The 24,611-nt window shown below is 35.6% G+C and overlaps 1 protein-coding gene across 5 annotated transcripts in view; it reads left to right on the top strand.

Moving 5' to 3' along the window:
- The window catches only part of LOC126761499 (uncharacterized), a 116,878-nt gene that overhangs the window by 51,850 nt on the left and 40,417 nt on the right, over nucleotides 1-24,611 (top strand). For 3 of the 5 annotated variants that reach the window (XM_050477765.1, XM_050477764.1, XM_050477762.1), the window contains exons 4-6: nucleotides 18,431-20,122; nucleotides 20,766-20,786; nucleotides 23,810-23,898. In XM_050477765.1, the coding sequence (XP_050333722.1) occupies nucleotides 18,441-20,122; nucleotides 20,766-20,786; nucleotides 23,810-23,898 (1,792 nt within the window). In that variant the 5' untranslated portion in view covers nucleotides 18,431-18,440. Of the gene's footprint in view, nucleotides 1-18,430; nucleotides 20,123-20,765; nucleotides 20,787-21,832; nucleotides 21,878-23,809; nucleotides 23,899-24,611 lie in introns of all 5 variants that reach the window. The other 2 variants (XM_050477761.1, XM_050477766.1) reach the window with 2 other exon arrangements.

Below are 24,611 nucleotides of genomic sequence, written 5' to 3'. Positions count from 1 at the left end.
ACATTCAGCTTAGACGTGATTAATTGCATTGCTCTTTAAATTTATTACTCCATATATTTGCTAAACTTGCTAATGACCTTATGGCGATTATCACGTGTGTCTAGTGTGAATATTAGCATGCTCAACGTTTCGAGTACGAAATTGTATGCATATTTTATGGTTATGGGCGTACGAGATTTCGAATTTATCAGATTGTTTTATGGTTACTCTAAAATGGTCTTTGTCGTATATGCAGATATGCCAGAATTAATGCCAAAATGGTGATCAAATTGAAGCAGGTGCATGTATGTATAGTACCTATTTGTATATTTAGCAAATATTTTTTCGGAGAGTGTGTAGTAACCTCACGAAAAGAATTAAGAGAGCTTGAATAATTGTTATTTTTTTTAAGTTGTTTTATGTGTTTCAAAAATGTAGGTATGCATATGCTCATAATAGCATTTAACAGAACAATTGAAAAGTTCCCGGCCTGCCAAAGTAAAACCCACGTTTTTAGCAAAATTCGTTCTTTGTTCAACATAGTTCCCTTCGCTCCATTCCTTCGCAATTTCTATAGTACGATTTGTCCTTTGCTACCAAATAGGCCTCAGTCTCGGCGATGAACTCTTTATTCGACGAAAATTTCTTCGCTGCTCACTTTTTTTGAGATCAGAGAACAAAAAATAATCGGTAGGGCCAAATCCAGAGAATACGGTCAATGCAGAAGCACTTCGAAGCTCATAGATTAACAGATTTTTGCTATCGTTTTCACTGACTTATGGCACGGTGCATTGCCTTGGTAAAACTGGTATTTCTCTTTCTTCAAATACGGCTGTTTTTCTCCTTTAAATGGTCCAATAAAGCTATGTAACAGTCGGCGATCATGCTCCTTCCATTTTTTTTAAATTGTTCCATGAGCATCCAAAAATATGGTACAGTCGCCATAACCTTGCCAGCTAACTATTGTGTTTCACCACGCTTTGGAGCGGGTTCATCGTGTGCAGCGCACTCGAACGACTGGACTGGACTTCGAAGCGAAATTATGGAGTAATGTTTCAGCCATTATCACATATCGACGATAAGACTCCGGTTTATTGCGCTTGGGTATCTCCAAACACTGTTTGAAACATCAACACCTCATAGCTTTTGGTCAAAGGTAAGCTCGCACGGCACTCACTTTGCACAGAGCTTTCTCATATCCAAATATTCATGAATGATATAATTACAAGTTCATTTGATATTTTTAGAGTCTCAGCTCGTACCCACAATTTCATTTTACGGTCATCCACAATTATTTTGTGGACTTATTTAATTTTTTCGTCAGTTATAATCTCTTAAGGGCGTACACTCACTTCATCATGCTCGTTGCTCATTTCGCCTCGTTCAAACTTAGCAAACTGATTTTCAACGATTGATTTTCCTGGTGCAGAGTCCAAATAATGTAACTCAATCCAAATATTAGCTTCAACAGCACTTTTTTCATTCAAAAAGCAAACTTTTATCAACACGCGAGACTCCTTTTCATCAATTTTGTTCACATTAACAAAAGTTGCTTCACACAAAATCATATTAATCACAAACTAATGATCCGACAGCGATCAAATTATACACGAGGCTTTTGAAGGTTAGGGCTACCGAAAACTCATATGGCATTAACTCTACTAGCGCCATCTATGTGTCAGATCGGGGACTTTTAAATTAACCTATTAGCGATGCGAATAGCCTTAATTGCCGCTTGGCTATCTAATCGAATGTTTATGGATCTGCTGGTTTGCAGAGGCTTACTTGGTTTCTTCTGTTATGCCCACAATTATGTCGGCCTGAAAGACTGAGTTATAGGCATTTAGTTCGAAGCTAGCTTCTGTGTATGAATTACGAAAGAAGAAGCTTGCTCCTACCCCTACTTCGCCCTTTTATCCGTCAGTGAATATGTAGATTTCTTCTCTATTGGAAAACGAAAACGTTGTGTTCACTTCCCCATGGGTGCCCTTTATCGGTCGCATTGCCAATTATTCATATGCATTCATACTAATAGCTGCCACAAAAAATACACCGCTGAAAGGTTATATAGCTTCGTTTTTGCTTGTTGAGCGAATATTTTTCAGAACGGGTTACATATTTTCATTCAGAGGCTGAAGTTGCGCCCATGCATGTGTCTACCAAAAACAGGGAACTTACTCACAACTCGCAATTTCGGCTGTACAAAGGCTCGAGAACTTTCAGTACAAAATAAAACACAAAAAAACTTGTTGGTCACTTGCTTATATGGGTCAAACACAGATAACAAAACAACAAAACGAAGGCACACCACAAACGTGGAATTAATGGCAACTCATTGTCGCTTTCCCCCACTAAACACTTAACGGTGACAAATTTTGCATGCACTCACAATTCGGGCCGCACTAAGTACGTTGAGTGGCGCAAGCAAGGTGAGCGGAACGAAGCAGGAAAATGGCCAGCAATGGTGGACATTTCCGTGTCTAATGGTCATTGTGGCGACTTGAGCACCAACTAATATGGCGATTTAGCGTATGGCTTAGTGGGCAGTGTAATGCACATAAATGTGTGCGCTTATGTATGTGTGGGAGTGCATATAAACTGGGACAACAAATTAGGTGCGGATGGCGTGCGGATGGGGTGCGGCAGTGCTGGTTTCGCTTGTGTGAAAGTGGGCAGCTGCCAGCGCGGACGACACTCACGTGAGTGAAATTGAAATGTAGAATTCCGGCAAGTACGCAACGAAGTTGAGAATTTTCGTAGTCCACGCGTTGCAAGTGACAGAAATCAATATTCAACTCTGCATTCACATTCAACCACCCACGCCGCTGCTTAATGCATTGAAAAGCTTTAGTGGTTTTAGAAATGAAAATTAACATTTTGCGCTTGTCAAATGAGAAGTTGTGGCGCCACACATACAACGGCACTCAATTTGTGTGGTACTGATGGCAGCAGCGGTAATTGAAATCGATATGCGGCAACAGTTGATGCCTAATAAAGTCGCTGCCACACTTTCTACTACATACATACAGTTGTGAAAATATATAAAACAGAAAGAAACATTTAATTCGCTTGCAGCGAAGTTATGATACACTTCACAAGTATAAGAAGTTCTTTACAATAACTTTGATCGATCAATTTGTTTGGCAGCTATGTGCTATAGTGATCCGATCTGAACGGTTTCTTCGGAGTTTATACCGTTGCTTATACCGTTAATCTATGGCAGATTTCATGAAAATATCTCCTCCTATGAGGGAGTTCACCATACAAGCACTTGATTCTGGTCGTTCAGATTGTATGACAGCTATATGCTATAGTGATCCGATTTAAATAATTTTTCCAGTGATGACATCATTGCATGAGATAAGAATCACTACTAAATTTCATGAGGATATCTCATCAAATGAAAAAGTTTTCCATCCAAACTCTCAATTCCGATTGTTGAGTTTGTATAGCAGCTATATGGTAGAGTGATCCGAGGTGATCAATTTCTGCAGAGATTGTGTTATTGCTTGAGACAACAACCCTCACAAAATTTTATAAAAATATATCCACAAATAAAAAAGTTCTCCATACAAGCACTTGATTCCGATCGTTCAGTTTGTAAGATAGCTATATGCTGTAGTGACTCGATTTGGGCCATTCCGACAAATGAGTAACTTCTTGGTAAGAAAAGAACGGGTACAAAATTTCGGATTGATATCTCTAAAACTTAGGGACCAATTTGCGTATATACAAACAGACAGACGGAAATGGCAAAATCGATTCAGCTCGTCACACTAATCATTTATATATGTATATAATCTCCAAAGTTTTTTGGCCGTTACAAACAATGTGACAAACCTCAAAAACCCTGTTCAGGGTATAAATATGATATATATGTATATATGTGCACCAGCACACCAGACAGGTGGCAACTGCGTGCTGTTAGTGGCGGCAGCGCAATCGATGAATCGCCTGCTGATTGGCAAATGCCAATTGCAATTGCAAGCCGTATATGCATTCACCACTTTACCTACTGCTGTTGTTGTTGTTGTTGGAACAAATGTAAGGCGGCGTATTGAGTGCGACGTGCATTTGCCATATTGAATTAATGATGAGCGCTAAATGCAAGTGAACTAGTTGCTTCGGAGATCACGTAAGTAGCAGCAGCAACAATGCGACGCACTTGCAAGCAGGCGTGTGCGAGTGTGTGTGTGTGTTGCTGTGGTGGATTGTAATGGCTATCGTTGCACTGCCGCCACAAATGAGCCACTTAGAGTTATTGTGAAAGTGCGGTGTAATTGCACATTTCCCGCTATTGCATTACCAGTACGAGTACGAGTATTATATTTACTTCATTACACAATGTTTAAGTGCGTGGCATTAAAGCAGTGTGCTGCCAAATGGGTTCCTAAGAATGCGGCGGAAATGAAATAAGCAGACGCTGCTGCCACCTTTTTGCTGCCTTTTTTTGTGTGCGTTGAAATAATTAAGCGTCGGTTTTTAGGTCAACTGGCCAAGGTGAGTTGCTTAGCTGGGGTTTTAGTCGCCTGCCGGACATGTGTGTTGGCGTTAAGCACAGCTGGGGGAGTGGATTTTTTGTTTTTGCTTTTCGTCGAATAGCTTAAATTTGTGAATATTACGGAGAACTGAGAATAATGCGTGCTTAGCGAAAGGCAATAACAGTACAAATAGTAAAATTTAAGCGCATATGTGAAGGCATAAAATTGTTTGGAAAAATAGGATTGAAAATAAAATTATTTTAGAAAATCTGAAGAGATATTGAATTTGAATCAATACCGAAGAAAGTTGTTTTTAATTTTTTGTATGGAAAATGCTTAGCAGAAATGAAATAAGGGTGGCAATTAAAGTAAAAATATTTTTAATTTAAGAAACTTTAAACAATTTTTTATTTCGGTTTTTTTATTTTCCTTTTTAAAAGGAGGCAATCCTTACTAAATTAATTAAATGTAAAAAATATTTATAACAACGAGCTTTTAAAAGTCGATTGATTTTTCATTGGTTTTTTATCGCATATCGGTTTTCGATTGGCAACCTCTTTTAATAAAATAGGGGTGGCAACTTTTGTCAAAATACTTTCCACTTTAAAGTTTAAATTTTAACTTTTTTAAATAGGTTTTTTATTTTTATTTTTACAAGGTGGCAACCCTTACTATATTAATTAATTGTATAAAATGTTTTCAACTGCACAATTTCTAAAATCATACGAATTTCTAGTATTGTTCTATAACATGAATTAACATAACATGTTTTACTTTAAATTGGCAACCCTTTCAACAAAAATATTTCAGCATACGTTTTTTAACCTACTTTAATTTGGTGTACTACCTGATAATAATAATTGTAAGACTTCAATAATTAAATTTAAAAACAATGTCATCAATTTATTAAAATATAAAATGTCAACCGGGTGGCATCTTGGTTCAAAAACATTTTTATTTTAAGACTAAATTAGAATTAGAATTTAATTATTATAACTTTTTTATTATTATAATTTTTTTATTTTTTTTTTTAATTTTTAAACTTTGGCAATCCTTTTTAAAATAATTAAATTAAAAAAATATTTTCAGCTGCTAGCTTTCTTAAGTCATTGCACTTGAAGGTGCCGACCTGTCAAATTAATTTATAAATTTTTTTGAATTTGTGACAGGTGGCAACACTCTAAAAAATGGTTTTAATAACTCAATTAAAAAAGATATATACATTGGTTAAATAATAAAAATCATAAAATAATTTCAGCTGCAAGTTTTCTTAAGTCAGTTCAATTTGTGCTGTTGTTTTATCAAATTAATTTTTGACTTTCTTGAAATTTTTGACAGGTGGCAGAACTTGCATAAAAAATATTAAGCAAGAATCTTTCACAAGCTCGGTGAAGAATTTGTTACTGCAGTGATTGTTTCTAAGCAATTAAAAAAAACACTAGGTGGCAACTACGCTGAAAATGAGTTCGGTTTTAAGTCTTTTAACAAAATATATTAAGCCAAAATATTTCTTAAGCCTGCTTAACTTGTTGCTACAGCAATAATTGTTGCAAAAAACTAACTACGTGGCAATAATGCTGCAAATTTTAACGATTTTAAGCCTTTTTACGCAATATTCCAAGCAGCAATATTTGTTAAGCTGCCTTAGTTTGATGTAATGGCAATAATTGTTAGATAAAAGAAAAAAAATTAAGCAAGTGGCAACTTTGCTCAAAATGCTTGCGATTTTCAGCGTTAGCAAGTTTGTAATAATTTTATTATTTTAGCTGTTCTTTTATTAAATATTAATGCAGGCGTTTTAAATAAGTATCGTAACGTATATAAGAGTAAAATGAAACTATCAGCCCTTCGCTGGTAAACTTTTTTTGAAGTACCTCACATTAAAGACTTCAATTGCAAGTGCTCTTAGGTAATAAATGTGCCCCTCATATTCATAGCACGTTCAAGCATACTTTTTCATTCTTTTCATAAGCACTGCTGACATATTGTCATTTGCATTCACACTTGCACACACATACATACATACATTTACAGTAATTGCGCGCTTGACCGATTTTCCGGCCCTTCAGGTATGAAATTGTCGCATTTAATTAATTCTTCATACTCGATGGCTTCATTTAAAGTGCGTACATAATGTCAAATTTAAATTTGCAGCAAATATAATATACATATACATATACATATGTATATACAAATATATACACATTAACTTTTTGCATTTATTTATTTAAAAAAAAAAAAGCATTTATTTGCCTAACATCGCTCTGCAACAACACGCATGCCACCAGCAAAAAATATGCAAATCAAGTAATTACGCACAAAAACATTATTAGCTCATATGTGTATGCATGTGTGTTTGTGTGCGTTATGTGGCATTACGCTGCGCAAAAACAACGCTCATTTACATAGCTTGTCACACTCGCCTGCGCCGCGCAGCTTGCTGGCCTGAAATGTGTTTTGCTACAAGCCACAAGTATGTGTTTTCGCTGGCATTAACACACAAACATATGCACAAACAAAAAGTAATTTAAGTAGATAATTATAATAATAATAATAACACCACAGGCAATTATGATTAAACTACTTTTGCTTAGTTAATTAATAAAATTTATTTAAATTACTTTGGAATTTTTTTGAAACTAAAGAACTAATGTCACAATTTTACATTGCCATCCTTCGGCTACATATCGCTTAACGCATATTTCAACCTACCAAAATTTTAGTAAGTTCCAGTAGCTTTATAAAGGATGAAAAATATTTGCATAAAACTTGCATTTTCAACATATAATTTTGCACCCGAAGCTGTTGAAATGTTGTAGACTGCACGTCTTAGTTACACAGTGTGCGCTGGGGCGTATACGCAACATTTATATACGCCTACTAAAGTTGCAGACTGACCTGCATAAAATGCGCTCACCTGCAGTTGCATGCTTTGCATTACATTTCGCTGTGTCTCTTGGTATTTGTATTGATTTTCCATGAATGTAAATAAGGTTTGCTGGAGCGCGTGAAAATCAAATGCAAATTGTGTTGCAAAGCGCAAGAAACTAACAAACTTTGAGGCAGTAAACTTTTAATTGACAAATTTTTTCGTTGCATTTAGAGATAGATACTTTGTATTAAAGAGAGTTTTCAGAAATATTTAGTATAAGTTATATCAAATTGCGGAGAAGTTGAAAATGCAAGAAAATAGAAAAAAATGTTTTGATATTTAAAACTTTAAAGATGTTGCAGGTGGTAAATGTTGTACTGAAATATTTTTTTTAAAGATAGTGAATTATTTGCCGCAACAGGGGAGTAGGTTCGCAGAGTTTACGAAGCGATTAAAGGCTCACTAAACCATTAAAAAGCAGAAAATTTTGTTTGAAAAATGTAATAAAGAAGCTGAAAAGTATAAGAATAAGAGCTGCGGAATTCGGAAAAGTAACATTTTCGTATAAGTCTTCATTGAAAATGCCGTCGGAAAAGAAATTTAAGTCAATAGTGAACGCTACAAAGTGAAAAAACTTTAATGCGCCAAATTTGAAGGCTTCGAACTTTGCGGATATTTGTTTTAGGATTTAAATCGATATTTTACATGCCCAGAATCGGTAAATTCGGCAATAAGTAAGATGTATTGCCCACTTCCACCGATCGTTATGGTGAGAACATGTTTTTGAAGTCAAAAAATATAGATTAACTTTAAACAATCGATTGATTGAATATATCGATATTTTTCGATATTACGATATGTTCGTTAATGAAGTTATCGATATTTGTTGGCAACTTTAAAAGATCGATTAGACGACAACATATTTTTTCAAGTCAAAAAATATCGATTATTTGTTAACAATCGATTAATTTATCGATTTTCAGTTTTCCAATTTTTTAATAATAAAATATTAAATTATTAATAAAATATTAAAATATCTATTTTAATATAAAAAATATCATATTTACAATGAAATCTATACAATTATGCTTCGATTTCGATTATTTAAATTTGTCGTTTTTTAGTCTATAGAGTCTATTTTATTTTTCGATTCGTTTTTTGTCATATCGATAACTTTCAATTAAGGCCAAACACAAACCATAAATTCGTTAATCGAGTCATCGGACATTCTAGCGATTTCTAAAAAACGATCAGAAGACGACATACATATTTCTTTAAGTAAAACAGATCGATTATTTGCAAACAATCGATTATTTCAATTTATCGATTTTGAGCCTAGTCTTTGCAATTTCGCCTCAACTTTCCTTTAACTTTATTCCTCAGCAATTGTGTTGAGATTTGCGCGCTTTGAATAATCGATAATTTGCCAATAACGATTATCTATGGTCTAATTTATCGATTTTTTAATCTATGCAATTTTGGAAATCTAATTGTGCTTAATCTTTTTTTATTTTTTTTTCTTAATTGTCAACAATCGATTACCGATTATTTAGTTTATCGATTTTTTCAGTCAATGCAATTTTAACAAATTCTATAAATTAAAACAAAACTAGCTATAGACTACATAGGATTCATCAACCATTCGCCATTAAACTTTTCTCGCCTTTTTTGCATTTCTCAGCGTTCCACCTATTCGTACATATGTACATATATCACAACTGTGGTACAATGAGAGGAGTAGAAAAACAACACTTGACAGCATTTTAAAATAAGATACCCAACACAGTCACATACACAACTAGAGCATCGCCGCCCAATTACCGAGAGCGCAACGTTAGCTTAGTACAAATGTGGATCAAGTTGAGCCCCCAGACATTAGCAGGAGATTGTGTAAAGGCAGAGTGGGCAAAATGGGAACTGGAAAGCCAACTCATACACACGCACTTGCATATTTTTGTGTATAAACAATAAAGATAAGAGAATAGGGCTGCTAAATTTATGTTAGCCCTGCAAAATGCTTAAGGGCTCTAAGAAGTACACACGCCATCACATACTCATACATACCCATATAGTAAGTAGGTGTGCTTACTATGCTGAGTGTGTGCTCGAGCACATTTCTTACCGTTGAACGGTACAATTGAGAAGTCGGTCACAGAGATTCGAAAATTGTCACCCTCCTTGTTGCTAAGTTTATGCGCTACCAAGAAATGCAGTAAACAAATGAGAAAAAGTTGTGTATGCTGCATTGCCTCAGGTCGCTTAGCCTGCTTCGGAGCACACGTAGACGCAACAAAGTAGGAGCATATAAATATAAATAGCGGATAACTTAGTTTCGCACAGACACTGCTTGACTCCTCGTAACTCCTACTTCACTTATGCAGACCAATTAAGTTGGCTATGCAGCACAAGCAGCACTTTTGCTGGCTAATGCAAGCGCTTCAAAGTTGCAACTTCCTCTGGGCGCTGTGCGTTGAGAAATCACTACAACCCTACACACTCGACACACACGCACACGACCAAAACTCAATTGCCGCTGGTGACCACAGTTGCAAATCGAGTTTGCGGCTGCGAGAGTTGCTACAACTGCTGCTATTTATATACTCGCGTTTCTACGCGCAAAGACAATTAAGTATGTGTGATGGTGCAAAAATAATGAGAGGGCAACTCTGTAAAAGGGAAATTGCATAAAAGCGAAGGAATTAAATGAGCTGAGATTTACGTTGTATTTTTAGTAGCTCTCAGACACATCATGCGCGCTAATACCGTTGCTAATGAAGCACTTAAATGAAGGGCAGACAAGGCGTATGAGTGATATTTGTTACATTAAATTTTTCAACCAAAGAAGTTGAGCATATTGTACAAAGTTAACAGCAAAATTGTAATTAATTTAATTCTAATTCGAATAGATTCTCACTTCCAATCTTCTTTTCTTTCCTTTTAGGTGCAGCCCATATTATTTTCTTTTAGATTCCTTAAAAGCACTTGATTTTGAACGGCCAGTTTGTATGGCAGCTATACGTTATAGTGGTCCGATCTGAATAAAAGATATTGTAGGGTTGGCTTGAAAAACAATGTACGCCAAATATCTGATGAAATGCAAAAGTTTCCCATATAAGCACTTGATTCTGATCGTTCAGTTTGTATGGCAGCTTTATGCTATAATGGTACGATATCGGCGGTTCCGACAAATGGGCAGCTTTTTGGGGTAAAAAGGACGTGTGCCAAATTTCAGATGGATATCTCAAAAACTGAGGGACTATTTCGCGTATATACAGACAGACGGGCTTGACTAAGTCGACTCAGCCCCATTGTTTAAAAACCGATTTTATTTATTTCACTCTAAAATTTTGTCTCAACTTTCCTTCATTTTAATCTGTAATTCAATGTAGTTACACATTTGGCATCAAAAATAATTTCAAACGCCTTACTCTTTCTTCCAACGGCAGTGCGTATACGTAACCTATGAGCAAGTTTAAATAAAATGCTGTGTTAATATTTTTCTGTTACTTTACTTTTATATTTTCTATACTTTTCGCACGCCAACGCAGCCTCTGCGCAAAACTCACTTATTTAAATGTATTACACAACTCTCGGTTTAATCACACAAATGTCATATTTTCGCACATCACAGCATAGAAACTGCTTTGCATGCGCTACAATTGCACACAATTCCAGCTAGCTATTTTCAAACATTTCTGCCATTTCTTGTCGCTGCCACATACACAGCTTTTGTCCACACCGCCACCATTCTTTGCATGCAGTTCAAGTGCTCATTGTGTGTGTATTATTGCTGCTGCTTGTTGTCCGCTCTTAGCGTGCTTATATATGCTTTAAACGATTCACAGCAAGAACTAACAGCAAGCGCCAGCAGCCAAGCAGCCAGCAGCATTATGCCTCAAGTATTTGTTGTATATATTACACATATGTATGTGTGTGGTGATTATGTGCGCAAAGTGGTGCTTACTATCAAAAGCTGTTCTACACCCTATACATGGCACATACTATATAAACAGAAAAATGCTATGACAGCACTCATACGCCCCGTCGCACGCGCTGCTTTTTTATTCCTACAATTCTCCCACACTTTTTAGTTGATTTTTTACATTGGTGGGCGTTTTTTTTTAACTTTTGTTATTTTTGGTGTTGTTCGCTTACTCGCTTAGCAACCGCAAGCATGAACAAGTATTTCTTGCAATATTTTTGTGTAACAAATATATTTCTTTAATTCCAATTTTGGTCACAATTTTATATTTCAGCTGTCATGCTTTGTTTATGCAATCGCTTTTAATATTTGTACATTTTTTTCAATATGATTGTTTATAAATTTTTCTACAGTCACAGCTTTCAAAAGGCGTTACATCGTTAAATCATGCTTATATTCTACTCTTATTACTTTTAGTACTGTAGAAGGACAGCTTCCCTTTCCCAGCTAAAGTTCCATTAGTGTTTGATAATGACCAAGCATTTATTTTTATTATTTCCCATTTTTGTTTATTTTAGTGCAATTCGACTCGAATGGCAGTCGTTTTCATAATGTTGATTAGAAATGCAGATCTGCACTTCTTTCAGTTGAGCTTTTTCTCTGCAGAGACGATATTACTTTTGTGAGGATTCACCTGGAGTATTATCATCTCTCGGCTTTGGACCATAAGAATGCTGCTTAGGGATATCAAAATGTACCCAGAGGTTTTTCACCTTCTCTCTGACGTTTCAATTGTCTAAGTAGTCCCTCAGTTGCCATACAAATGAACGATCGGAGTCAAGTGTTTGTATGGAGAACTTTTACATTTGACGAGACATGTTCTCGAAATTTGGTATTGGTTATTATCCAAGGCAAAGGTGAAATTTCTGGGGAAATTCTTCAGATCGAGTGACTATAGCATATAGCTGCCATACAAACGATTTATTTTCACTCATTCCACCATGAATTTCAATATCCTATAAAAAAAACATAAATAATTTCTAAAACGCTTAACAAATTTTCCATACCATTGGCAACAAACTACAAAATTCATTAACACAATCTGTGGTTAAGACTTTGCTGCTGTAAGTACACAAGTATTTATAAATTCATGTTTAATAGTTTCAAAGCATGACTTAATCTCTATCGAAATAGCAAGCATTTGCTTAAGCCAAATGGCTGTATAGCACACAAACACACATATATGTACATGTATTTGTTCGAAAGTGCATAAATTTATGAAAATTGCAATTTGATTGTAAGCGCAAATTCAGCAAATTGAGTTATTAACCGACTTTTAATCCACTATCATAAAGTAGAGCAGCCAAACTTTTGTCACGAAGTTTATTTCATTTTATTTTGCTGTTGTTATATTGTTGTGTATTTGCTGTGGCTTTTGTGCATTTTTATTGCCACAACAAACCGAACAGTGACAGCGACAGCGGGAGACCGCGATTATATTAACGACGTCGACAGTTGGGCGTAATCACACAAACCCATCAAACTGTAGTCATATGATTAACACGCCGATCTGTCGAACTTCAAACGAAACGAAGAGTACACAAGTTACAATCGTTTATATATATGTATATATTTATATATATGTATATATAAATGTATGCATTTAATTACTTAAATAATCGATATATAAATGCTGCGGCCACTACATTACGCAATATTATTGCGTTTTATTGCATGATTATTGAGAGCATTATTTAAAACTTCGTGGAAGTTACGAGCATAATGTTGGCATTACACTATTTACGGTTAAAACTGGAAATTTATGATTAGTATGAATTTAACAAATGATTCAATATTTGAAATTTGATTTATCATTATCAATTTTATTATTAAAATCTAATTACAACATTCCAATTTGCCGAATTGTACATCAATTAAAATTTTTGGAAATAACAAAATCAAAAGTCTAAATTTATTGATAAATTTAAAAAAATCGATAGCATCAAAGTCGATATAAAAATCTGATTGCAAAATTTGAATTGAAATTCGCAATGTAGTAAATTAATTAAAAATTTTGAAAATCACAAAATCGAAAATCGAAATGTATCGAAAATTTTAAGAAATATCGAAAATTTAAAAATTAAATTTTACAACAATTAAAATCCGAAAGAAGCGTAAATAAAAAATTTTAATTTATCGAAATTTTCAAAAAATATCGATAAGTTAAAAAAATCGATAACTTCAAAAACGATATAGAAATCAGAGTGCAACATTTGAATTGACATTTACAAAATTGTATAATTTAAATTTTGGAAATAACAACATCAAAAATCTAAATACATCGATACATTTAAAAAATATCGATAACTTACAAATCGTTATAAAAACTTAATTAAAACATTTGAATGGACACTTGCAAAAATTTATATCAATTAAAATCTACGAAAAACAAAAATTAAAAAAAAAATAAATTTGACGAAAGCTTTCAAAAACATCGTTAAATTACAAAAATATCGATAAATTTAAAATTTTGGTAACTTAAAAATCGATACATCTGAACTGCTACCCTAAGTCTCGATAACGACAGATCACATTAAGTTTTTGATCTTTGAGAAAAGTTTTCGAAAAAGAAAATTTCAGACTTAACCTTACAGTCTAATAAATTTTTATTGCATATGCTGTTGTTTCAATAAGTGGTTCTACTTATAATTTTCGGATTCTAAACATCAAAGTTATAGAAAAATTTTAAGAATAATTAAAGTGCAAAATCTCTTTAACATTAACATCTTTTCAACTCAACCAACTTAGCTCAACTTTGTTAGGATCTTTCTACCAAAAGGAAAACATCAAATTAAAATACTTCTCCGTTTCCATTCATCATCATCTCACTACAAGAAATATTGTGCTATGACACTATTTACCTTTGTCTTAAAGCCAATAAATTGTTGCTATTTACCATGTCTGGGCAATTAATCATTTTGCAACAGCTTAATGGCAGCAGGCTAGCTGGATAGGCGACAATAACAAGATTGAGGTTAACCATAAGGGACACTATCGATGAACTAATCAATTAAAGTTAATTTATACACATGAAGAGACAGAGGATAACAAGGGGCTTACACTTACACGTATACTAACGAAAGGCAAGGGTATATAGCTGTGTCGAAATATCGAATAGTTGACAGCAAAATCGCAGCGCATAAATAACCACAATGCATTTCGATTTTACGTGAAATTATGTAAATTGCTTCATGTCTGTGTGACTTCACATTCTCAGCAAAACATTTCGCGCTTTCTGTAGAAAATTAAACAGGAACTTCAGCTATAAGCTGCCTGTTTCCACACATCATCAATAACTTATATAATTAAGTGCATACGACATAAAAGAACGCTGCGGCAGCCGAGAACGAAGTAGTCGCACCTTTCCCATATGGTCCTTCGTTCGCCACTCGCCACAAGCATGGCATATGACAGCCTTCCCCGGGTATATATAACTCATTTAGGCATTTACATATTGACAAACACGCTCTGGTGGGCACGAATATCCGGCCTGACCTGGCAGGCTCAACGCTCAACTACGTGTAAGTCATATTTAGTCCATCACTCCAGCTGTCAGCCTGTCATATGCAGCAGAACACCACATATACATACATACATACACATGCACATATATAAAAAGAAAATGTATGAAAGAGCTGAAATTGGTGGAAATACAAACCGAGTTTTTCGCTTGGTCAGCCATTGAGGCATGGAAACAGTCACTTTTTTAATTTTTGAAGCTCAAGTGGCTTTGCATTTAACAGTTTCAGCTCAACGCTGAGTTCGTGGGCTTGCGGTCAAGAGTTGAGTTGTAGTCAGCAAAGCGGTGGATAGTGAAGTTGAAAGTTGTTGTTTTCTACAGAAAATTGAGCCAAAACATTTTCAGATGTCAACATGAGTTAAGTGCTTTAGCTAAGCAAGAGGGTTCAGAAAATTTATAAGTACAGCGACAAATAACAAAAAAAAAATCAAAAATATACATTTTCGATAAATTTCAAAAATATTGATTACTTAAAAATCGATAATTGTAATACACCTTATACAAAATATCGAAAAACTGTTTTCGACCTAATCGTACAAATACCACAAATTTATCGATAAAATAAAAACAAAATATCCGAATTTTCGATAAATTTAAAAAATATCGATAACTTAAAAATCGATAGGTGTAATACACCTCACACAAGAAAATCCAAATCGTAAAATTACACCTTACAGAAAAATATCGATAAATATTATCTACCAAAAGAAAACAAAAATTGAAATACACCGATTGAAAAATGTCGATAAAATAATCTCGATTAAACACAAATTACTAATAAATTTTTTATGTAGATTAACGTTAAAAATTAATTTAAACAAAAATTTATCGCTTACCTGATGAAAAATATCGAACAAATTTATCGATTAATTTAAAAATATACTAAAAATTTTTTTAAGCACATTTACATAAAGATATAAAATAAATAAAAAGTTACCGATAAATTACTTACTGAAAAATATCGATAAAATTTATCGCTAAAGAGAAAATTACAATACCCCTAACTGAAAAATCGACCAAATGGTTTTTCATCATATATATTTAATTCAACAAAATAAAATATTTTATGTTTGTATGAATCAGAAACAGCAAAAATACTATTTTAAGCAACAATCGTACATACAAACATCTCCTGTCATCATTCATTTTACAGCCGCCCCACACGCAGCTCTGCCACTCGCTTGGTTTGCGGTTTGTTCAACTTCCCTCAAATTAACTTAACGCGCTCTCATTGAGCAAGAATCACGCAGAACTACGCGCGAATTTCCCCAAATGCCGTTAGCTTATATTTTCCAAACTTGCAAAGCCTTTTCTGAAATGCACTTTTGAACATAACACGAACACTATGTTGTTTTGCCAACTGTATGCGCGACTAAAAATTCAGTTATTTTTGTATTACTCACAGCGTGGAAGCGCAGCCCTCGCCTGGCGCTAGTTATACACAGTTTGACTGCGCCAAAAGTTTTCATATTTCACCCTCAATTTGATGCTGCACGGCTGACTAGCTTGCTGGTTGTCTGTTGTTTTTTTTTTCTTTTTTCTTTGGAGCGCTTCATTTCATTTTCCTTTGCTTATACAAACTCACACACACACACACATAAAACTGTGAAGTCCCTCCTCTGTAGCGCTATAATAATTTTCTCATCACTGACAAAGTTCAAGTTTTCATTTTCACTTGACACACCCCGCCCGGGCGACTGCAACGCCTTGCCGTCTCACCCACCCACGTGCTTGACGTAATTCAATTTTGTCTGGCTGGAAAAAAGTTTTCATGTTGTATTTTTATCAATGTTATTAACATTTTTGCGCTTCACATTGCTGTTGTTGTTGTTTTCATTGTCGTTGTTATTATTGCTGTGTGAGTAGTTATTCAACTAGTTATTGCTTATATAGTCGCTGCAATTGTTGTAGTCTCATTTGTTTTTATTTGCGCGCTGCGACCCCCGCGTCCCGCTCAACATGTTTCTAGTGATTTTCAGCGCTTGTGCTTGTGCTCGTCATGTTACCCAAAAATAATTACCAACAACTTTTGCTTAACTCATTATGTTACCCTTGTGTCGTTTTAACACCCCCTGCAATTTATGAGCGTACAATAGAGTGAACTTTTGTTGTTGTTGTTTTCGTTATTGTAGTTGCTCAAATAAGCACTTTGTGTGCCAAATTTATATTTCACTTTGACTTTTTGTCATGAAATTTGTGCAAGGATAATTATGATCCTTATGTATGCATACATGTATATATGAATATACATATATATGTGTGTGTGTGTGCGAGCAAATGCTTGCTTTGAGTTTGAAGAGTCTGTAATGTAATTGTCATCACTTTATGTGCTGCAACAAGAGATTGGAGTGGATGCTTTTAAATACGATTTTCGTTTTAGTTGCGTGGCTTTAAGACGCTCTGGTGAAAGCCCGCTCAAGGCTTTTTGATGTTCTGAAAAGTAGACGACTCAGCTTAATATTTTCCTCCACGAACCTTGTTTTTTGCAATTCGACTTTGTTACGACCCAATAATTCGGCATGGCATAGAACTTTTATCCTGTGACACACAGAAAACGTTGGTCAACACCTTTATGGATGAAAGCACGGCCTTCGCCTGCTTTGGTGTAGGTTCGTCGGCTGAAGTCCATCGTGGCTACATGTTTCATCAAAATTTAAGAAACGGCGTTGAAACCGTCAGAAGACGAGTTAAGCATCTCCAGAAAGGTCGCTTGCTGTCTTGTGTGAGCAAATACAGCAACTATTAGACTGAGAGGTTTCTCATGACCAAAATATTATACAATATATGACCCACACCATATTTTGAGATGCCTACTGCCTCAGCTATCTCACAAACTTACAATTTGTCAACAAGAGGTCTTAGATTGGATCGATTTATTTTTTGCAAAAGGCTTAGAGACTCACAAATCACAATTATTCAAACACAGAAAAATAAGAAGAAGAAATGCCAACAATTGTCACAACGATCGGCGAGGTCGTTACCTTTTGGACAATATAAAGTTTCCAGGTCAGAGAGATGAAAGTATTCAGCTGAGTTGAATATAAAATGGCGCTTATAAGATTTTTATGACTTTGTGACTTTCTTTGGACCCAGGAGTTTGGACAGAGGTGCTCTCTAGCAGTCAAAGTGGAATTATTCGCGACTTCAGGAGAAATCAGCTTATTTTTATAAACTCTTCTGACCTAAGAGAGATCAAGCTAAGCGTCTACTTAATCAAAAAGTTTTCACTTTCCGAAATTCAATGAACTGTGATTTAGTTTCAGAGATCTAGATCGCATAAGGTAGGAAGGTGGAAAGAGTGGCTGTCTCACGACGCACATAGATCTTTATGGACCTCCCATTGTAATACCGTCCTCATCTCTGAGCAACCAGCTCATTAGTTCGAAATGTTTTATCTGTGCAGCCACCGAGACGTCGTCCCGGAACCCATTGCAGGTTTATCGTGAAATAGCAGATTAGATCCACCAAGAGATCAAAGCATTAATAACATTAAGTTTCTATCTAAGTAAATATATACAATTCTTACTAAAGTACTGTTTTTACAACAAAATTAAAAAAAAAAAAATTCATATAAACTTGCGTTCTTCTTCTTCCAGATGCCATAACATGGGCTATTCCTCTGAGGCTGCCAAAACGAGGACACAACGCAGCAACAACGCCAACAAACAGCAAAGCAATAAAACTAGCCCAATTCGTGATACCGAAAACAATAACAGCAAAAACAACTGTTGTGACAACAACTCGTATAAAAGTAACGACAGAAGACATTCGCGTTTATTGAGTTCAGAGGTGATCTGTCAAAGCAACGCCGTTAGCGACGAGCAGGCGACAAGCACAAAAGGGACTAAGTGCCGACGACAGATAAACAACACAACGCGAGATATAGCAATCAAAAAGACACAAAAGCGACACACGTCGGTAGGGGAAGACGAGGCAGAAGGAAGCGGCGTCGAAGCGGAAGATACTGAAAAGCAAATACAAATTGAGCGCAACCACTGCGAGGGCGTTGAGGCGGAAGCGGTTGCGGTCGGGCCTGAAGAAACGCAGCGTACAGACGGCGCGTGTTGTAAATCGAGTGCGACTTTTGTAGATAATTGCACAGCAGCGATAGACGCCAACAATAAGAACAAAGAAAACAACAAGAACAACAACAGAGCTACAGACGGCACTTGTGCAAACTTTCACCGCGCGAAGGACGGAAATAATAATTGTTGCTACCGACAGCTATCGCGCGAACAACTGCCACAGACGCGTGTCGCACTGCCGCCACAAGCGGAAGCCGCCGCGCAACAGCAGCCAACACAAACGCAAGCGCCACACGAAAATAAGTTGAGGCACAATGCAAGCGCTAATTTGTCGCCGCCAACGGAAACGGCCGCGCGGACGACTGCGTCTGCCAGCGTACGCTCTGGCGCCAAGGCTCTAGCAGCACGCGGCGGCGACAAGCAATGTCTGCAAGAATTGCTGCAGCATGCATGTAGCGCGCTAACCGAGCGCCTTGGCTGTCTGCGTGAGAATTTGGGGTTTTACATGACAAACGACGAGTTGGAAGGACGCGCCGCGGTAGGGAGTAAAGCGCTAGGCGCCGGCATGTGGACACAAGCGGAGCGGCAGGTATGCCGCAAGCAGTGTAACCAAGCACAGAAGCCGCGAAAGCTTTTACAGAGTAAGTGTCAACCACTGCAAATGGCATATAAGCGCGGACGCAATGAGTCACAACTTGTCGAACAGCAACAACAAAAACCAAAGCAACGAACTGTTGAGCGACACCAAGCGAAGCAGCAGCAACAACAGCCGCAGCGGCCAGAACTGAAAGCCCCCTTAGCAGCGCAGCGGAATGCGCTGACATACTGCCACCACCAAAAACAAAAACAACAGCTGCAACAACACGATCACAAACAGCAGCAAGCGCAGTTGCAGCAACAACGCGCGGCCAATAGTAAAAACCAAAATAATCAACCACAGCAACAACAACACCATTCCCCACAACAAAGACAGCAACAACCGGAATTGTTGCCGGCACAAAAGAAGTCACAACAACCACAACAACAACAAGAGCAACAGCAGCAACAACAGAAGCAGCGGCATCGCTTGCGTCGCGGCATACAGACGGTGGCCGCTGCCGCTTACGGCGCCTTCAGCTACATCGGTCACAACTACTATCATCTGCTGGGCAACTCGATTAGTTTCTATGCCGCCTCCAGCGTTATACTGGTTCTCTGCTATTTGACGACAACAACAGCGGCGGCGCACTCGCCCGACAAGGCGCCATTCGATAAGCATCCCATGTAAGTAGCGCGCAGACCCGTCTTCGGCAGTGGGTTACAGTGTGGGGGAGTGAAGGGGCGTAGGAGTTAGCAAAGCGTTTGTTGTAATGCGGAGCGCACGAGCTCACACTCACATACGCACGGAATATTGAAATTTACACATACGCACACACATACATACACACATACACATGGATATTGACGTTATACACACACATAAGCACACACAGTTACTTTAACAGTATCTAATATAAGCAGCGTTGTAATATCATTTTAACTACTCTCTAACGCCTAAATGTGCACTTCACTCGGCACTCTCAACTCCTCCCACAGACATTGCGTAAGCGGCACCACTTGGTTTTACAGTTGTTCATTACTTTTTAGTTACAATTTTAGAATTTTATTATTAATTTTTTAATTAATTAATTTTAATTTTTTTTCTAACTTTTTTTAAACTCATTTCTACTTTGTTTTTTTTTTTTATTTTTTACATAAATTCCTTACTCAATTCGGCCCACTTAAGTATACACTTAATAAATTAATTTATAGCTAGTACCAAAAAAATCAGCATTCGCGTAGTCTTATAATTAAAATTAGTTAAACAAAATATTTCTTAAACTTTTGGTTTTATGTACTTTTTCTTTTGATTTTTTCTTTCTTGCAGTCAAAGCATCGATTGGTCAAAGTAAGTGCGCTATTCCCGAAACAAACAATCAGAAAGTTAAAATTACGCTTAATATTTAAAAGCATTACGAATTAATTGAATTGAGATAACAACAAATTAACGCTTCAAATGTTAAAGCAAAATTGCGCATTTAACGCCAAATTAAATAATTGAAAATAAAAATTTATTTTGTTATCATTTTTAAACCAATGCGGCGCTTACAGCCTACTAAACCGAAACATACTCCTTGTTAAAAAAAGTTTAATTTTTGTTCGTTTTGTTTAGCGCCTAAATGTAGACTAAATTGTTTCTCATATAAACCAACGCCTAAATGTATATTTTATGCTCCCAAAAAAAAAGTTTATTAATTAACGCCTGAATGTAGACTTCATTGTCTGCAAAACTTGTATACTAAACAAATTTGCATGCTAATTTTCAATGTTTCCTTTACAGTGTTGATTTGAGTACTTTATGTTATTGAAAAATACAGTTATATCCAAGCTTAAATAACATTGGCCAAACCATGGTAACTTTAGTTTTGTAAAATCAAAAATTTGCAAGTACTAAGTTCAGCGAAATTTCATACACATATAATACATATTGAAGCTTAGAAGAAATTTTGCTAATCGCTTACTACAAATACTGTTTCCAATTTCTCATAATTTACAGTTTTGAGTATATGGTTCGTCATATAATTACAAAATCAAACATATGTATAATGCTTAAGGATCCCTGTACAGTTTATAGTTTGTCTAAATAGTTCAAAATTAGTCCATTTCGCAGGCGCTTTCGATGTATTAGCATATTTTTTTTATATAAGCCAGCCTGTAAATAAATAAATTGTGTATGTCTTGTTATAACTTTTCGCGCTCGTTCCAACGTTAAATACGAAGTTTTGGCTTTCCGGTGTTTATCTTGTATGCCAAAGTATGTAAAATACTTAGCTAATTGTTCAAAAAAATACAAAAACATATATATAAACTTAGTTAAATGAAATTTCTTGTAACTTAAAATCCAATACACAAACAAAAACAAACAAACGCTCGTATAATTTTAATTGGACGCAGTTCTCATCGTTTCCATGGATGTGGGCGACGTAATTGCGCGCTTAAGTAAGTAGCTGTAGACAATCATAGCATACAAAAGCATACAATAACTGCTTCGCCAAACGCTTTTCGATAAAGAAAAATTGTTTTTTTTTTTCAGCAAATGAAATTATTATTTTTTTCATCTAAACTGTATTCAGCGCAATCGCTTGTAAATGCTGCTATTCGTTTTTTGCTTAGAAAAATTATTTGAAAGGCTTTTAGAGTTTACAAGAGGGCTACTTTGAAATAAAAATTTTAAACTAGGTATACGGTAGATCATTTTCGCATTGCTGTACAAATATTTGATTGATTTTTAGTCCATGTTAAGGCAGACTTCATTGTTTATATTTAGATCCACAAACTAAGAAGATTCTCCACAAAGTTATAATATCAATTGTTTTACAAGTATATATATTTGAAATTTTTGAATAATATAGTATTGTGGCTTTGGGATCTAAGACCTTAAGAAGCTAATTTTCTGGAACCAAAATTGATTCTAGTAACCTCATACGGTATATTTATTGACTAATACATCTTAAAACATATATTTAGATACATTTTCTGAGCATTACTTCGAATCAGATTCTCGAGATATTATCACCCTACTAGAATAACTTTAAATTCCATTTAAATGCAACTATGGACGATACTCTAACAACCCTATAGTCTTTCCGCCCTGGAGTTAATTAATCAATTAGCCGAACTTTGCTCGATTAAAACGCTCATTTAGATCGATTTACTATACAAAAAAAATGTTATTTTACTACATTAATTCTTAATCAAATTGAAATCGAGCTGAAACTGTAATGCAAATCCGCAGGTTGTTGTCTTGGCTGAAATTTCAGCTGTGTTTAACTCTGCAGGTTGTTGCCTAGGCTGTAAATTTGGTTGTGAGCATTGAGAAAATAGCAATGAGCTGATGAATTTTAATCATTAAAAAAAATACCGAATGAAGAAGGTATGTTAATTGGTAATCGAGCAAAAATGTGTGTAAGAACACCCAATACTATTTAGAGCTCATACTTGTACTTGTAGAGCCATTCTTAGAGGAGTCTTTCTTAAAAATTTCGTTGCTCTATCACACTTCCGGCTACCCATACTACCGAAAAGTGACACCAAAGTGAAGAAAAAGTAAAATAAGTAACATCACAGCTGGAAATCAATGCACTTCCTACACCACATTATTTATAGTACAAGCACTACCTTCATTACCGCACATTAACACACAATAAAAGGATTTAAACGCACTTCAAGCATTTAATTAATTAATTGCACCCACACAGCAGCGCAGCAGCACGGTCTGCAGCATTTTGTGCTAACAAAAACAGAAAAATAGCCACAAGTCTAAAAGCAAAACTCGTTAAAGAAAGTTTTCAATTCAAACAAGTGAAATGCAGACGACCCCTAAAAGCAGACTATGGAAATTAAAAGTTTGGCTAAAATGTATATTATGCGAAATTTTTTTAATAGAAATTTACGTACACATTTTGATAACGAAATGTAAAGCTAGCACACACACATGTACATCGTACTACGCACTTGCACCATAGCAAACACGCGCAACTAAATATAACCAACTACTTAAGGGTATTTGTAAGCGCGTAGCATTTTACTAGCTCAGCTGAAATAAAATTTCATATTTACTTTTGCACACATCAAAGCCACGTTATATGCGCCGTATTAGTACCTCACTATTAAACGCACACATACATACATTCTTAAAAAGTACATATACATATATACACACACATACATCGTTGCATTACCTATTTTGCTTAACTTGCCACTTTTATATTATACGGTATAAAGGCATTTCCACATTTTAGGTTATAAAATTTTAACATTTTTTCCGTGCAACCATTACCTTGAAGTTACAGTTATACCGTTTCATTATTTTTTCATTTCAACTTTTGCTCTTTCTCCGCTTCCACTCTCTTTCAACTCTTTCATTCGCAGATTCGACGAGTCCAGCTCGGATAAGGAAATTTTGGACTTGTTGCTGGAGAAGAAACGTTACGATAAACGTCTACTGCCGCCAGTTAACGGTGAGTGCGCGTAGATGCTTACATTTTACAAGCGTATGCAAGTATGTGTGTATGTATGTATGTTTGCGTATGTGAATGCCTGTTACTTCGCAAAGCCCGTTTACTCAGCTGGGAAATTGTGCAAACAGCGCTGTTAATGTGAGTGTGTGTGTGTGAGTGGAGTTTCTTCTGTTTCTATTTTTTTCTTGTGTGTGTGTGTACAAAATCCACAAAAGTGTCTAAAGGCGGATATGTATGAGGGCCCACTTGTGGGTAACTTGTTGGTTTTGTTGCCACAACCGCAACACATGTGGAAAAATGCGCAACTGTGCGGCACAAATGACCATTGGCGAGCAGTGGCATGGCAAGAATGAAGAATCAAGTTGTGAATTACACAAAAAAAAATACAAAAATATGCAAAGGACCATAAAAAAAAATTGGAAAAATATGAAAATATTCAAAAAAAAAATTAAAAACAAATTCAAAAAAAATTTAAAAATTAAAAACAAATTCAAAAAAAATTTAAAATTAAAAAAAAATTGAAAAATAAATAAAAAAAACATTTTTAAATAAAAAAACGGTCAAAAACGGTATCAAAAAAACATATGCCTGCGTCGGTAGCTGTCAGCTGAAATTAAAGCAAATTCCAGCAGGCCGTGGGTGGTATATGCACGAGTTCTTTGTAAACAGTTAAAGTTTATACTGCGGGTTGTTAGTGGACTATTGCAGAAGCC

Source organism: Bactrocera neohumeralis, chromosome 6 (genome assembly GCF_024586455.1).
Source record: "Bactrocera neohumeralis isolate Rockhampton chromosome 6, APGP_CSIRO_Bneo_wtdbg2-racon-allhic-juicebox.fasta_v2, whole genome shotgun sequence".
NCBI lineage: Eukaryota > Metazoa > Arthropoda > Insecta > Diptera > Tephritidae > Bactrocera > Bactrocera neohumeralis.
The sequence above is the reverse complement of the archived record's forward strand: the minus strand, read 5'-3'. Positions and strand labels throughout refer to the sequence as shown.